The sequence below is a fragment of the Meles meles genome, chromosome 6 (genome assembly GCF_922984935.1).
Source record: "Meles meles chromosome 6, mMelMel3.1 paternal haplotype, whole genome shotgun sequence".
In the NCBI taxonomy this organism is placed as follows: Eukaryota; Metazoa; Chordata; class Mammalia; order Carnivora; family Mustelidae; genus Meles; species Meles meles.
The window spans coordinates 142,527,513-142,541,770 of record NC_060071.1 but is presented as its reverse complement, the minus strand read 5'-3'; the positions used below and the strand labels follow the sequence as shown (position 1 = coordinate 142,541,770).

Here is a 14,258-nt window from a genome sequence, read left to right as displayed (position 1 = left end):
ATTTGTTTTTCTAATCTCTAAATGAGGGATGTCTTTCCATTTGTTTGTGAGGTCTTCGATTTCCTTCATCAACATCTCACAGTTTTCAGAGTACAAATCCTTCACCTACCTGCTTAAGTGTTACTCCTAGGTACTTTATCTTTGGTGCAAGTATCAATGGGACTGTTTTCTTCTTCTCTTCTCTTTCTGCTGCTTCATTAGTAGCACACAGAAATGCAACGGATTTTGTATCCTGTGACTTTACTGAATTCCTTTATCAGTTCTAGAAGTTTTTTGGTGGTCTTTAGGGTTTTCTCTACACAGTATCATGTAAACACTATTTCTTAAGAAAGAAAATGCCGGGGTGCCTGGGTGGCTCAGTGGGTTAAGCCGCTGCCTTCGGCTCAGGTCATGATCTCGGGGTCCTGGGATCGAGTCCCGCATCGGGCTCTCTGCTCAGCAAGGAGCCTGCTTCCCTCTCTCTCTCTCTGCCTGCCTCTCTATCTACTTGTGATCTCTCTCTGTCAAATAAATAAATAAAATCTTTAAAAAAAAAAAAAAAGCTTTAAAAAAAGAAAGAAAGAAAATGCCGTGTGGATTCCTCTTTGCAGGCCTGCCAGTGACTTCTCCCCAGCTGATGGCAGTGTGGCTTGCTGAGCACCAGCCCTCCGAAGTGGGTGAGCGGGACTGCCTCCCCTAGCCCCAGCCACCTCACTTCTGGGCACGACACCCAGGCCTCCAACTGCACCGTCAACAACACTCAGTGTTGACAACACTTACCTCCCCTCGAGAAATTAAACCATAGTCTGATGGCAATTTCTATGTCGAATTTAACGGAAGAGTCTAAGAATCACTCTTAATTTCTAGAAAGAGAAGGTCACAAGCATTAAACATCCTTAGACTGCTGCAGACTGAAGGTCTTGTGCCCTCAACATTCCTGAGCTGACACCTAACCCCCAGAATGGTGGTTTGGGGGGGGATCTTTGGGAGGTGAGCAGATGAGGAGGGCAGGGTCCTCGTGAATGGGATCTGCACCCTTCTAAGAGGGAGCCCACAGAGCTTCCCCGTGAGGACACAGGGAGAAGAGGAGCCTGTGAACCAGGCAGGGACAGCCCTCACCAGAGACCTAATCTGCTGGAGCCTTGAGCTTGGACTTCCGACTTCTAGAACCTGAAGAAGTAAATACGTGTTGTTTACAAGCCAGCCAGTCCGTGGTATTTGTCACAGCAGGCCCAGCAGACTGAGGGACAGACTCACCGCCATTCTGAATTAACAACTCGTACACGGTATCCCTCAGTTGACAGTTTATTTTTAAAAAACAGCACCCCAGTTCCCACATCTTCTTCCTTGGCCATCATTTTTCTTAACAGAAGAAGCTACGAAAAATTGGGGGGGGGGTAATTATCTTTGCCGACTGACACATTTGCAGAGGATTCATGAATAATGACGATTTAAAAGCTCCTGGTTTTACTCCTGAATCAGGCAAAGAGCAGAAGACAACATGAGAACAGAGTTTGCTTACAACAATATCATAATACAACAGTGAATTATTACAGTGCAGTGGTTATAATTACGTTCACAATCGAATATTCGCAGCCCAAACCCCAGACACACCAAACCCCCCGACTGCTGACAAGCAGGGGGACCCGCGCAAGCAGCGGCCGTCCGGAGAGCGAACAGCAGACTCGGTAAGGCTTCGCTGGCTGCGGCTCTCAGCGCCGACAGCCCCCTGCTGCGCGGGGAGGCCCCGGGCCGCCCTCACTTTGAGTCTTGGTCTTTCTTTTCATCCAAAAGGGCCGAGCGGATCCCCAACTTTTTCAGTTCCTCCACCAGGTCCCCGTTCTGGTGCATCTGCAGGAGGATGTCACAGCCGCCCACGAACTCGCCGTTGAGGTACACCTGCGGGATGGTGGGCCAGTTGGAGTAGTCCTTAATGCCTGCGGGGAAGAACACTCAGGCGTCACTGAGATGCTCAGAGCTGAACTGCGCACGCGCAATCCGTCTTCTCCCGGCTCCCAGCAGAACACCCCGGGTCCCCCACCGCGTCCCCCTCCCATCCTCGGGGAACCATGTGTCGGCCACGGAGAGGGAGCTTTAGTGAAAACCGGACCGCTATGTAAACCCTGCCGTTTCCGATTACCAACTGTGAGGCCGCCCCAAGTCGCTCAACGGTCCGCCCGTTTCCAACCCCACCTCCCACCGTTCTCCCGAGCATCGGGGAGGCGAGGCTCTCCCCCGACGGAGGACAGACGGTGAACAGGGACCGAGGGCAGAGAACCCGACCGGTGGATGCCATGGTCCCCCTTCCTCTGCAGTCATGGACTCCGTGCAACAAAGCTTCAACGCTGTGACTTCCTTTCCAAATGGACCGTCAAACGTGGGTCCATCCCGGGAAGTCTGCCAAGCGAGGCAGGCCTCCCTCGGGCTTCTTGTGCCCGTCTGGGTTGGGGAACACCACCAAGATGCTGCGCCGCTGGGTTTTATTTTTAATAATCCTTTTGCCTAGAGAACAATCTCTTTCCTAGGGTGGCCTGCAGCCTTCACCCTCTTCAGCCCCTCGGACAGGCTCTCCGTGGGGTAGGCCGATGGGGCTCGGCCCAGAATTCACAGTCACTGAATCAAAGCAAGGAAAGGCCGGAAGTCCAGCTAACGTCCATGTCCTGGGCCATAGGGTGAGAGAGACCCCCTCCCTGTCCTCAAGGACAAGAACCTCAAGAACCGTGCGAACGGTTCTGAGGACACAGAGATGTGGCACCTCCTAGGACACCCCAGCCGGGCGATCACTCTGTTCAGTTCCGGACCGTAAGGCTGATGGTCTTAACAAGACAGGAGGAAGTAAATGTGGTTTCAGGCTTAAGACAAAAGATTACTCTCTTCCTGTTCTTCCACACCATTCTACCTCCTTCTACAGATGAGATACGCTTTTAAAAATCCATCCACCCGGGGCACCTGGGTGGCTCAGTGGGTTAAGCTGCTGCCTTCAGCTCGGGTCATGATCTCAGGGTCCTGGGATCGAGTCCCGCATCGGGCTCTCTGCTCAGCAGCGAGCCTGCTTCCCTCTCTCTCTCTCTCTGCCTGCCTCTCTACTTGTGATCTCTGTCAAATAAATAAAATCTTTAAAAAAAAAAAAAAATCCATCCACCCATAAAACACCTGTGTTGGTGCCACAAGGAGAGGCTGAGCAAAAAGCATGGCATAGGAGAATTTACCACTATAGACCACAGCTGCTATTTTTATACGTCTAGAGATAGGAAGGTATTTTTAAAAGGGCAAAATGAGCAGACAAAATAAAACAGAAAAGTCAACAGATTCTTCAAACAAAATACCATACTACGCAAATTAAAAATCATTCAAGTGGTGGTTTTCGTGTAAATAAGCTTAAAATACCAAAACTGGTCTTTGATATCCTATCACTTAGGATCACTTGTTTTCCAAATAAAATCACCCATTTGACTCATATCACAAGTCCTAAGATAATGTTTTCTTCTCTTTTAAAAGTCACTGCCTTCTTAAAAAAAATAGTGACTTTGTTCTAAATAGAGCACCAGAGAAGGTAGGCTTATCTTTCTCCTGCAGACTTCCTCTACCGAGATAGGGTCACAACATCATAGGGCCCAAAAAACGTATTTTTTTAACCTTTTTTTTTTTGAGGTGTAATTGACATATGACATTGTATCATTTCAGGTCTACAACATAATGATTTGATATTTGTATATATTACAAATTGATCACCACAGTAAACCTAGTTACCATCCGTCACCATATGCAGTTACAAAGATTTCCTCCTGTGATGAGAACTTTTGAGATCTAGTTTCTCAAAAAACTTTCAAATGTGCAATACAGTATTATTAACTACAGTCATCATGCTGTACACTACACCCCCAGAAAAGGACACTTCTAAGGCACTTTGGATGTCTTTAAAAATAAATAGATAAATCAGCTTAGAGGTACGGGGGTTACTAAAAAAGGGAAAATTCCATTAACCATCCAGAATGTCGTTATAGTACCAAATATCTGGATTTATTAGAATTTCTCAATGAATTCAAGTGTTTATCTTGAATTTTGATATTTGGTGCAACACAGATGACTCAGCATAGAAGTCATAATTCTTGGAAACCTTCGTAAATATCTTCTATATTGTGTGCATAAACCATTTATGTGCATGATTTTCTATCTGCATCTTTTCAATTAGTAATACATTGTGTTAAGCCTTCCAAGACAATGAATATGATTCTTTCAGTGACTGCCTAAATGAAACACAGCAAATTTATGAGGCACACCAAAAATGAAAATAAATTTGCCATCTGAGGTTCACTCCAACCACATACATCCAATCCTTAAAAGTCGTTTTTTATTAAAATCTCTGCAAAGTAGAATACCTTGCTCTCGTCAATCACGTTTACAGTCCCACACTCACTCAAAGCTTTAGGCTTGTCTCGTTCATTTAAGCAGCACATCGCTACAGATCACATGTCCAGACTAGAGGGAAGAGGACACGTCACCAGAATCAACTGTCACCGTTAAAACTACCAAACAAGTGGGCTTTCCAACCACCCTGAACATCGGACACAACACAGCCCCGTGCGAGGGAGACAGACACCTTCCAGACCCTAAGGCCATGCTCTCTTGCCTAATAATTTGTATTTCAAGAATTCAGGAGAACCTGGCCTCAGAGCCCACGATGGCATACAACAGTGGCTACGGTGCCAACTAGCGGACAGTTCATCAAAATTAAACTTATCTGCTTCTTTGGTTTTAGGGGAACAAGCGTTATAGGCAGCTGATATCAAGGCAAAGAGCTCTGGCATCTTGAAAAAATACTATTTTCTATTTTTTTAAAGGTCTGATTCCAGGTTTGAATATTTAAAGAAATATTCAAGTGATTCCTATAGCACGAAGCAAGTCACTTCCAAGAATAAAAGACCGCTGTCACTGTGTGCAAGTTGAAAATGAAAAATGAATCCCATCAATTCGTATGTAATCGTTCAAACATGGCTAACTTCTCTCACTTTTTCATTTCCAGAAACTGTAACATACAATGACAGCTCTTTCAAATTTCACTCCAAATAACTCAGAATCAGAGAGAGAAACTCTGAAAAATTCGGAAATCGTATCCAAGAATGGATTTTAATGGTAATCATATTTTACAGATGACAAGTGACAACGATTCAGTTTGGGACAAAGCATACTGACTGCACGGTTATGTAACGGGGCGACAGTAGAAACTGGGAGGAAGGAAGGAGGCGGTCTCGTAAAATCAGTTCTACAGGCACCTACTGCCCCACTAAAAACACGAGTATTCCAAAGCATCAAACCAGAGTGGGGGGGGGAAATAAGGGTATTAGAAAGTTCCCTTCCAGAACTTTCAAAAGGGACTTTTCAAAATTCATCACGTTTCAGAATATTAGACTTCGTTCCCAGTTTACACAACAAAGGATAGGAGCACCACAATTACAGTTCTCCTTTCTCCCCGGGAGAGTTTCACCATAGGAGGAGCTTCAGAATCTGATGGGGATCTATTCTGCGGTGGGCAAGTCACGTGGCCTCCTCTGGCTTCCTAGAGAGAGAATGACAGCACCACAGGAGATCATCTGAGCTAAGAGCAAGGGAAAGGCAGACCCTCCAGGGACCAGTGCCAGAGTGAACAGAGCCCTGGCTTCCAGTCAGCGGGCTGGGGCTTGGCAGCTTGTAAATAAATGCAGCGTCAGATCAATCTGTTACTCTCTTAGCCTCAGTTTCCCTGCCTGTGAAGTGGGAATAACTATTTCTGGATTTACTGCGAAGATGAGATGAGATCTGACTGGTGATGGGCTTAAACTCCCACAATTCCAGGTACCAGGCGGATATTCTCTCCACCGCAATGTCCTTCCATCATGCTCCTCTGAGAAATACACACAATGGGGACGAATGCAGGAAAAAATACCAACCCTGCGGCCAGGCAGCACGAAAACACTCATTTGCTGAGCTAAGGGTTACTGAATTTCATACTCTTTAAGAATTTTACACACACTTAACCTTTGCAAAAATCCTACAGGGACTGCACAATTTTCTCTGTTTTACAGATGAAGAAACCAAGGCTCAGGGAGGTTGTCTGACCAAAGTCACAGTGCTGGCAAGTGGTGGAGTCTGGATTTCCATCCAGGTTTCCATGAGTCCGAAGGCCAGGTTCTAGACTGGCAGAGATGGCCTCTGGCCTGTGGCTGGCAAGTCACCCTAGTCCACGAACCATACTCATACGGCACGTGTATTCATGACACGGGGGACCATCTCACACCTTTAACACAAACGGCATTGTGCCAGAGTTACTTTTTTTGCAATTTACCTCACGACTAAACACTGCATTTTCTGGGACACAGTCAATGGATGACATCTAGATCCAGCTCGTTTTAGCCACAATTTAGTTTCCCACCACGCGGCTACACTACAGTTTGTTTATCCAGTCTGCTAAGAGACCAAGATCCCCTCTTGCAAAATTTTTCTTTATTACAAGCAACACGTCAATCAATATCCTTTTATCTGTCTTCTAACTCAAACGCAGGGGCTTCCTCTCTGGAGAAAGGGGTGGCAAACTATGGCATTTGGGCCGTCTGTGGTCCACTTCCTGTTTTTGTAAATAAAGTTTTATTGGGACTCGGCCACACCCACCTGTCAGGTACTGTTACAACCGCTTTCACGCCACCGCAGCAGAGTGGAATCCATGCCATGGAGGCTGTGCGGTCCACACAGACTGAAGTATTTCCTCTCTGGCCCTTTACAAAGGAAGTCCGTCAACCCCCACTCTAGACCCCGTGCCCAGGAGTGAAGCAGCTGGGTCTTCGGCCATGTTCACCTTCAACTTGACCCGGTACTGACAGTTACTCCTCCGTGTGTTGGTGCCTTTTTATACTCTCATCTGCGGCGTATAACACATCTGCCCCACGAGCCCAGAAACACCACCTGTTAACGCGGCTTCTAACATTTGCCAGAGTCACAGATTTCTTTCTGTTGCTTAAACTCCCCGATGCTGAGCACAGTTTCAAATATTTCATAAACCCTCAACAATAGAATAATGGCTATTCATTCTACAGATGATCTGAACAGGCAGAAATTTCAGAGTGTTTATGTTTTTAAGAGCATGGGACAGAGTCTAAAAGAAGTATATATAAAAGAAGGATTTACTTATTCATTGAAACAATCACTGAGGGGCATCTGCGTAGCTCAGTCAGTTAAGCGTCCCACTGGTTAAGTGTCTGACTCTTGGTTTCAGCTCTGGTCATCATCTCGGGGTCCTGGGATCAAGCCCCGCATCAGACTCCGCTGGGCAAGGAACCTGATTAGGATTCTCTTTCCCTCTGCCCCGCCCCCTACTCGTGCACATGCGCACTAGCGTGCTCTCGCTCTCAACATAAATAAATAAAAGCTTTAAAAAAAGAATCACTGAAAGCTTGCTCTGCATAAGCAATATACAGGGTCCTCAGGCAGTGGCACAAGACAAGTTCCCTCTTTTTGGGAGGGCAAAATACTATGCCCAGACATGCCTGATTTCAAATGTGGTTAAAAAAAGATTAGAAACTAGATCCAAATGTTAATAATGGTGGATATAGAATTACAGGTAATTTCCCTTTATTGCCTTCAGCATTTCCAAGTTTCTTCAATGAGCATGTCATGTTTAAAACAGAAAACAAAAGAGATTCTTTGTTAGACCAGGATTAGGGTATGCTGACATATCTATCTACTGGGACCCAGTCCCTCTGTGGCCACCTTCTGTGTTCTTCCAGGTGAACAGGAGAAAGAAAAGACCTGAGGAAGACCGCACACTCATCTCTGCTCCCCGCGTCACAGGCCAAGCTGTCTCCGCATCACACTTGAGGGACCCGGCCCCCAGAACAGGAAGACAGCTTCTGCGGGTATTCCTTGGGCTTTGGGCCCTTTGTAAAGCTCTGGCACAAGAGAAAAGGAAAGGCAGTTTTGCAGGAGCCCCTCTCTAGTTACAAGCGGTGACCTTGGATCTGGGAAAGGTGCACAGCTGTTATCTGGGCTAGCAAAAGCAAGCATCAGACAGCCTGTCAGCTTCTCTCGGTAAAACTCAAGGGTGCAGAGAGCAAAGAGATGAAGAGTCTTCGTGTTTTTATCGAGTCTTACCCTGACTAAACTCATCCACACTGCGGGAACGTGCTCACACCACCCTGCCCCAGTCTGAGGGTTAATACCGGCATGCCTGCTTATTTTTCTAAGCCACAAAAGAGGTGTGTGTTAATGTCCAATATATACGCAACACACTCATTGACCAAGATAATAATCTGGTATGAAACAAACTGGGAATGAAAATGATGAAACTCAACGCTCAAAAAATTGAAGGGCTAAATTCTTGTTGCTGTTGCTTGAACACCTGAATGTGGGCCTGAAATCCGAGACGGGAACCTCAGCATTACGTGTAAACCTTCTTACTTCTGCTCCTATTTTCTTCTTACACTTCAGTATACCCCATCTCCAGTCAGGTTAAACGGAAGAACACAGGGCACCTGGGTGGCTCCGTCGGTTGACCAGCTGCTCAGGTCGTGATCTCAGGGTCCTGGGATCGAGCCCTGAGTATGGCTCCTCACTCAGACGGGAGGGGGGGTCTACTTGAGAATTCTCTCTCCCTCTCTCTCTGCCCCCTCCCCAATGCATACGCACGCTCACGCATGCGCGCTCTCTCTCTCTCTCTCTCTCAGACAAATAAATAAATAAATCTTTAAAAAGAATGGTGTTGTGAGTTGAATTGTGTCCCCCGGAAAACTATGTTCGAGTCCTAATTTCCTCTGTCCCTCCCCTCTGCGTTCCCTCTCTAAAATAAATAAATAAATTTACAAGAAATAAAAATAAACAGAATGGAAACCACAAACCAAAGACCCTCAAAACTTTATACTACGCAAGCTATCAACGACATGACTTTTTATTAACAGTCCTACTAGCCGGCCCCGTGGCGAGGTCCCTATTGAAAGGCGGCAGAGTAGTCTCTCCCATCTTATCTTTGAAGCGGAGCAGCCGCCGCTGGGTGAAGACTGCAGCCATCCCCCCCACCCCCCACCTTGAATGAAAAACACACCCCGCAGCCTGGGTGCCGGTGCACCCAGCAGCCAGTGACACTCCAGCAGGCAAACAAACAAGGACCAGGAGGCTACATCACACAGAGCGGGTCATGTTAACCTGCCTTCCCTCCTCCTCGTTTCCACTAATCCAAACAGAGAGTTTCCCAGGATTAATCTGGGGAAAAAAATACTTATTCTGAGAACCATGAGGTCCCAATGATAAAATACCTTCCGCTGAGTGGGTGTCTTCTGTATTCCTGATAAAATGATGGGCACTTTGGAAAAAGATTTACTTTCTCTATTTTTCCTCATCAAATCTTTGTCAAGTTTGGTTTCATTATCGTCCCATTACCGAAAAAGAAAATGCAGTAATGGGATTTGCTTAAGGTTGCCCGGCTGACTGGCTGCAGCGGGATTCCAGCCCCAAGTTTTTCTGGCACACCAGCCCGTCTGGTCAAGGAGGGAGGACTAGGACTGATCATTTCAACTGCAGAATAAGAGTCCTAAGTACATAATAACAAACTCTAGAATTCTACACGTAGAATAACAGGGAACCTGGTGCCCGGTAAAACTGTTTTCAGAACACTGTAACTAAAGAATAGCACTGGGCTCAGAGAGATGCCAGGACCCCTACTGGAGGTCTCTAACTGGAATGCAGGATACTAAGCCACCCTCTAGGAAGTGCAGGCACAGCTTCGCCATTTCTCCACCAACTCTGACCAAGAGCCCTAGCCAAGGAGCAGATCTATGGACTCCACTGGCCCCGTCCTCTTCCCCCACTGAGATACATACAAGGTTCCTGGCACCCTGTTCCGCAGAAAAGGTACTATTAGCTGTCAGGGCCCTCCCTCCTTCCCCTAAGTCAGCGACAAACCACAGGACCTGTTGCCATCTGGCCGCACACCATGATTGGCCCCAGGATCCCTGAGATCCACGCTTGAGTTAGCTAGGGCCCAAGGGTCATTCCTCATCCCTCTCCCCACAAGCCTCTCCAAGCCCTAGACCCCCACAAATCCCTCCCTGGCCTCAAGGATCTAAAAATAAAGTTCATGCCTTTTCCTTCCACACCAAGCGATCCCAACGAAGACCAGTCCAAAAGCTGTGTCTACCCCCTCTTTGCAGCAACACAGGATAGCTCCTGACACCCCCAGCCCTGAGGCACCAGGCTAGCCTCTGACCCCACCGCCTCTGACAAGGGCAGCTCCGGCCCTTCCTCTACCATCAGCAGCACCAGGAGACAGGCCAACTCACTCAACCTGTCCCCCAAAGTGCCTGCCTTCTAGCGGTTCTTACAGGATCCCTCCAGGCCCCTCTTTCCCCACCACTCTCTCGGACCGAGTCTGAGCGATCTGGCCCCAAAACGCCTCTCTCGGCTCCTTGAGGGGACCGGGGAACCGCTAGGACTTCCCCAATGTCCAAGCTGACAAGAGTACCAGATGCCCAGATCCTCAAGACTCACTTCAAGTCAACGACTTGAAGCCCCTACCCGACCCCGAACACAGCGCAGGAGCCGGTGCTCCGACCCCACTCGACCCCCCAGACAGAGCCCGCGCGGCACAGCCCAGCCTCGCCGAACGGCCTCGGCCCGTCGCCCCCTACCCGGCGGGCCCTGACCTTGCCGGAGCTGGGGGTCGTCCAGCACGTTGTAGGCCGCGTAGTCGCGGACGCCGTGCAGCCGGAGGATCTGCACCACCGCGTTGCTGAAGCCGCACTGGGGCTGCTCCGGGGTCCCCTTGAGGAAGACCACCACCTTGTCCTTCTTCACCAGCGCGTCCAGTTGCTCCGCCGAACCGCTCCCGCCGCCGCCCGAGCCCGCCGCTCGCACGCCAGGGCTCCGCAGGCCGCTGCCGCCCGCGCCGCGCCCCGAGCGGAGCAGAGCCGCCGCCACCCGGCCCAAGGATCCACTCATCCCAGCACGCTCGCCGGAGCCCTTGACGGCCAGGGCCCTCGGCTCGCCCTCCCGCTCCCCAGCCTTCCCCCGGCCCGCGGCAGTCTGGCCCGCCCCCCGGAGGATCTCATTGGGCCGGCCCCGAACTGCTCCACATGATTGGAAAACGCTAACCCGCACTTTACTCGATTCTACCAATCATGTGGCTCGGCCGGCCCCCGACAGATTAAAGGCCGTCCTTAAATCAGAGCCGCACCCTACGGCCTTCCTATTGGTCGCTGCCCATCGCTTTGTCAGTTGATTGGAGAGAGTGAATGTCCATCAGCGTCACGCTGCGAGGCGAGGAGAGGCGAAACCAGGGGGAAGACGACTTCCTCCGGAGGGTAGATGGGCCTGCTGGGATACTCCCGGATGATTAGGGAAGGCAGTGGGCGGGTTTCGCCGTTCCGGGGAACGCCGGGAAGGGGTCACATCCAGGCGGTGGTTCCGGTTCCGGTGTAGGCAGTGGTTGAGTTGCCGTGGCAACGCGGTAGCCGGGAGGCTGGTTCCAGCGTCTGGGATGGCGACGGGGCTGGAGCCGGCCGGGTCCGCCTTTCCCAGCCTAGGTGAGCGATCCCTGTGCCTCCGTAAGACCGTGGTCGAAAGCGGGGACGTTCGTGGCGGGGACGGGCCGGGGCCAGGTTCTCGCGGCCGGGACTCCCGGGTCGAGGCGGGGGCCACGTGTCCCGGCCGTCGGTCGGCCCCGCAGGCCGCGTGGGAGCAGAGACCCACACCCGACCCCAAGGCTCCCGTCTCCACCGCACGGTTATTTCTCCAAAATAACTATAATCTTGAAAGTGTGTAAGGTGCCCTCGTGTGCGTGATCCCCTCCGGGTTTGTGGCTTCGTGGGCTTTGCAGGCCTCTAAAGTCCTTGGAGCCTAAGACCCCAGAAGGCTTTGTTGAACCGGGAGCTAAGAGGGAATTGGTTCGCGGGACAGAGGTTTCCTGGGCTGCTGCTGCGTGCCGGGCACGGTGCCAGTGCGGGATGCCCAGAGCTGGCAGTCAGCGGGGGAACTGCGAAGCGGGTTCAGAAGAGGGCTCGCTGCTTCCTCTGTCCCCCATCGTACGCATGACACGTTGACGTGCATTCACTCTCTGGTTTATTGATTTCCCTCCCAGGCACCGGAATTAACTCACTGCTGAGTTAATAACCAGTGAGGGAATAACCCTCACCACGTAGAGCGGTGGTTGGGACGTGGCACGGGTGCCTGCTGGTGGAATGAAGGGGTCCGGAAGCTCGGGACTCCGGTGAAACCCGTGCACCATCTGTGGTCTTGGAGCCGCGCAGGGTTGGTGGTACCCTGGGGCACACCAGACCTGCAGAGAAAGCATACTCCGGAGGAAGCTGAGGCATGACTGCTCAAAGGCCAGCGGTTCTATGTGCAATTTTCCTCGGATAGTCCTGGGTACTGTTGCCACGGTGATAATGACTGTGCCGTGTCGTTATCTATCCACCGACAGTAAGAGAAGCCTCGCAGTCGAGATATTGTTTAACAGACGGAGTGGTTTCTGTTGGACACTAAGTACTGCTACAAATTAATTAAATTTAAAAAAAATAAAGCATTTTAAAAATTGTTGCTGGAGGTAACCTGCTTCTGTTTTGGAGGTTCTCAAATTTAAAACCAGAAAATGAGCCGGAGTGCTTAGCCAGTACTCTTGGAAATACTCATTCAGCATGAAACCTGAACCTTAGTAAACTGGGAATACAGGATATTACTCGGAAGTGCTCCTCAGTGACCTGTTTATTTCAGCTTCTTTGATGTTATGGATGTGTGATCGTTTTCTCATGGGGGGCCCAAAATTGATCAGCTCCTTACCCAATGCTTTTTTTTTTTTCCTCCCCCAGATTCGTGGATTCCAGGTAAATCAGAGGAACAAGTGTCATGAACAGGAACGTGTAGGAGGTGTGGGGGTGCTGAAGCCCAGGCCTTGTTGCAGAAGAGCTGGTCTGGGGCACTTACGTTAGAGAACAGATTGTTTCCCAAATCACCTCACTTGTCCTCGGGCTTATGCTGTAGTAAGTTTGGGTGTGTTTGTTTGTTTTTTTAAATAAATGTTGATAATTCCTGAAAATCTCAAACTGTTCGTTTCCTGCTCTAAACTGATCTGTTTTTGTATTGAGTGGAATCGAGAGAAGAGCTCGCAGACTTACCAAAGGCAGAGACGTGGGCCAGTGACTGGGAGTAAACTGTCTCTTCCCGTAGTGTGTAACAGTGGCTTGGAAGCATAGTTGCCTTTCTTAGTTATCACACGTTATTTATTCAATGGAGAACAGAGCTGCTGTTAAAGATTACGAGCAAACCTGGAGCAGGAACAATACAGACCTTGTGTCCTTCAGACGTACAGTAAGTTGACTTCCTGTGTGCAGTAGAGCCCATGAACATGAGTGAAACCTTAGGATATGGAAAAGCATGTCTGTGCTCCTTCAGGAAGCTCAGTGGGCAGCGTTCGTGGCAGGATCAAAGGCAGGAGGATAAATCAGGTAGCTAAACCAAAGACATGAAAACTGTAGACCTAAATTTTAAGTTTTTACTAAAGCATCCACAAATATAAAATGCTATGTATGTTGAACACATGCCTTTCTGCCTTTAATCTCAAAGCCGCCCTTGGAGTACTGGCACCGAACATGGGATTTAAGGCACTTGGGTGGCTCAGGCAGTTGCGCATCCAGCTCTTGATTTCGGCGTGGGTTATGATCTCAGGGTCACGAGCTCAAGACCCCTGACCGGCTCTATAGAATGTCTGCTGGAGATGCTTTCTCTCTGCCCCTCCCCCTGCTCATGCACACTCTAAATAAATAAATAAAATCTTATAAATAAATAAAGAAGTGGAAAAAAATGGTGTTCAACATATTTCTCCCAAAGCATCAAACTCTTATGTATAATTTGGCATTTTAGTTTTGAGGATTCTCTGTAGAAGTTTTATTATGGCTGAATCTCTATATTGCATACCTGACCCTAATATAACACTAAGTCAACTATGCCAGAATTAAAAGAGAAAAAAGTTCTATAATGAAAACATGATAAAAATACACTTCTTGAGCAGTTGTCAGAGATCTGCACTTACACTCCCGTGTATTTGGGTGTTTTGAACACATAAGTCAGTAATCTTTTTTTTTTTTTTTTAAGATTTATTTATTTGACAGAGAGGGATCACAAAATAGGCAGAGAGAGAGGAGGAAGCAGGCTCCCTGCTGAGCAGAGAGCCCAGGGACTTGATCCCAGGACCCTGAGATCATGACCTGAGCTGAAGGCAGAGGCTTTAACCCACTGAGCCACCCAGGCGCCCTGAACATACGTCA

The 14,258-nt window shown here is 48.9% G+C and overlaps 1 protein-coding gene and 1 non-coding gene across 2 annotated transcripts; one reads left to right on the top strand and one right to left on the bottom strand.

Annotated features, from left to right (window-relative positions):
* Nucleotides 1–1,268: 1,268 nt before the first annotated feature.
* On the bottom strand, nucleotides 1,269–11,002 carry GLRX5 (glutaredoxin 5). Its single transcript, XM_046007088.1, has 2 exons — nucleotides 10,644–11,002; nucleotides 1,269–1,916 (listed from the first exon to the last, which is right to left on the bottom strand). Exons 1-2 carry the CDS (start codon nucleotides 10,936–10,938, stop codon nucleotides 1,738–1,740), a joined length of 474 nt encoding a protein of 157 aa, XP_045863044.1. The 5' UTR covers nucleotides 10,939–11,002; the 3' UTR covers nucleotides 1,269–1,737.
* Nucleotides 11,003–12,220: 1,218 nt separating this feature from the next.
* On the top strand, nucleotides 12,221–12,494 carry LOC123945197. The gene has a single exon (XR_006819103.1). It is a non-coding gene; the product is annotated as a small Cajal body-specific RNA 13 (non-coding RNA).
* The last annotated feature ends 1,764 nt before the right edge of the window (nucleotides 12,495–14,258 follow it).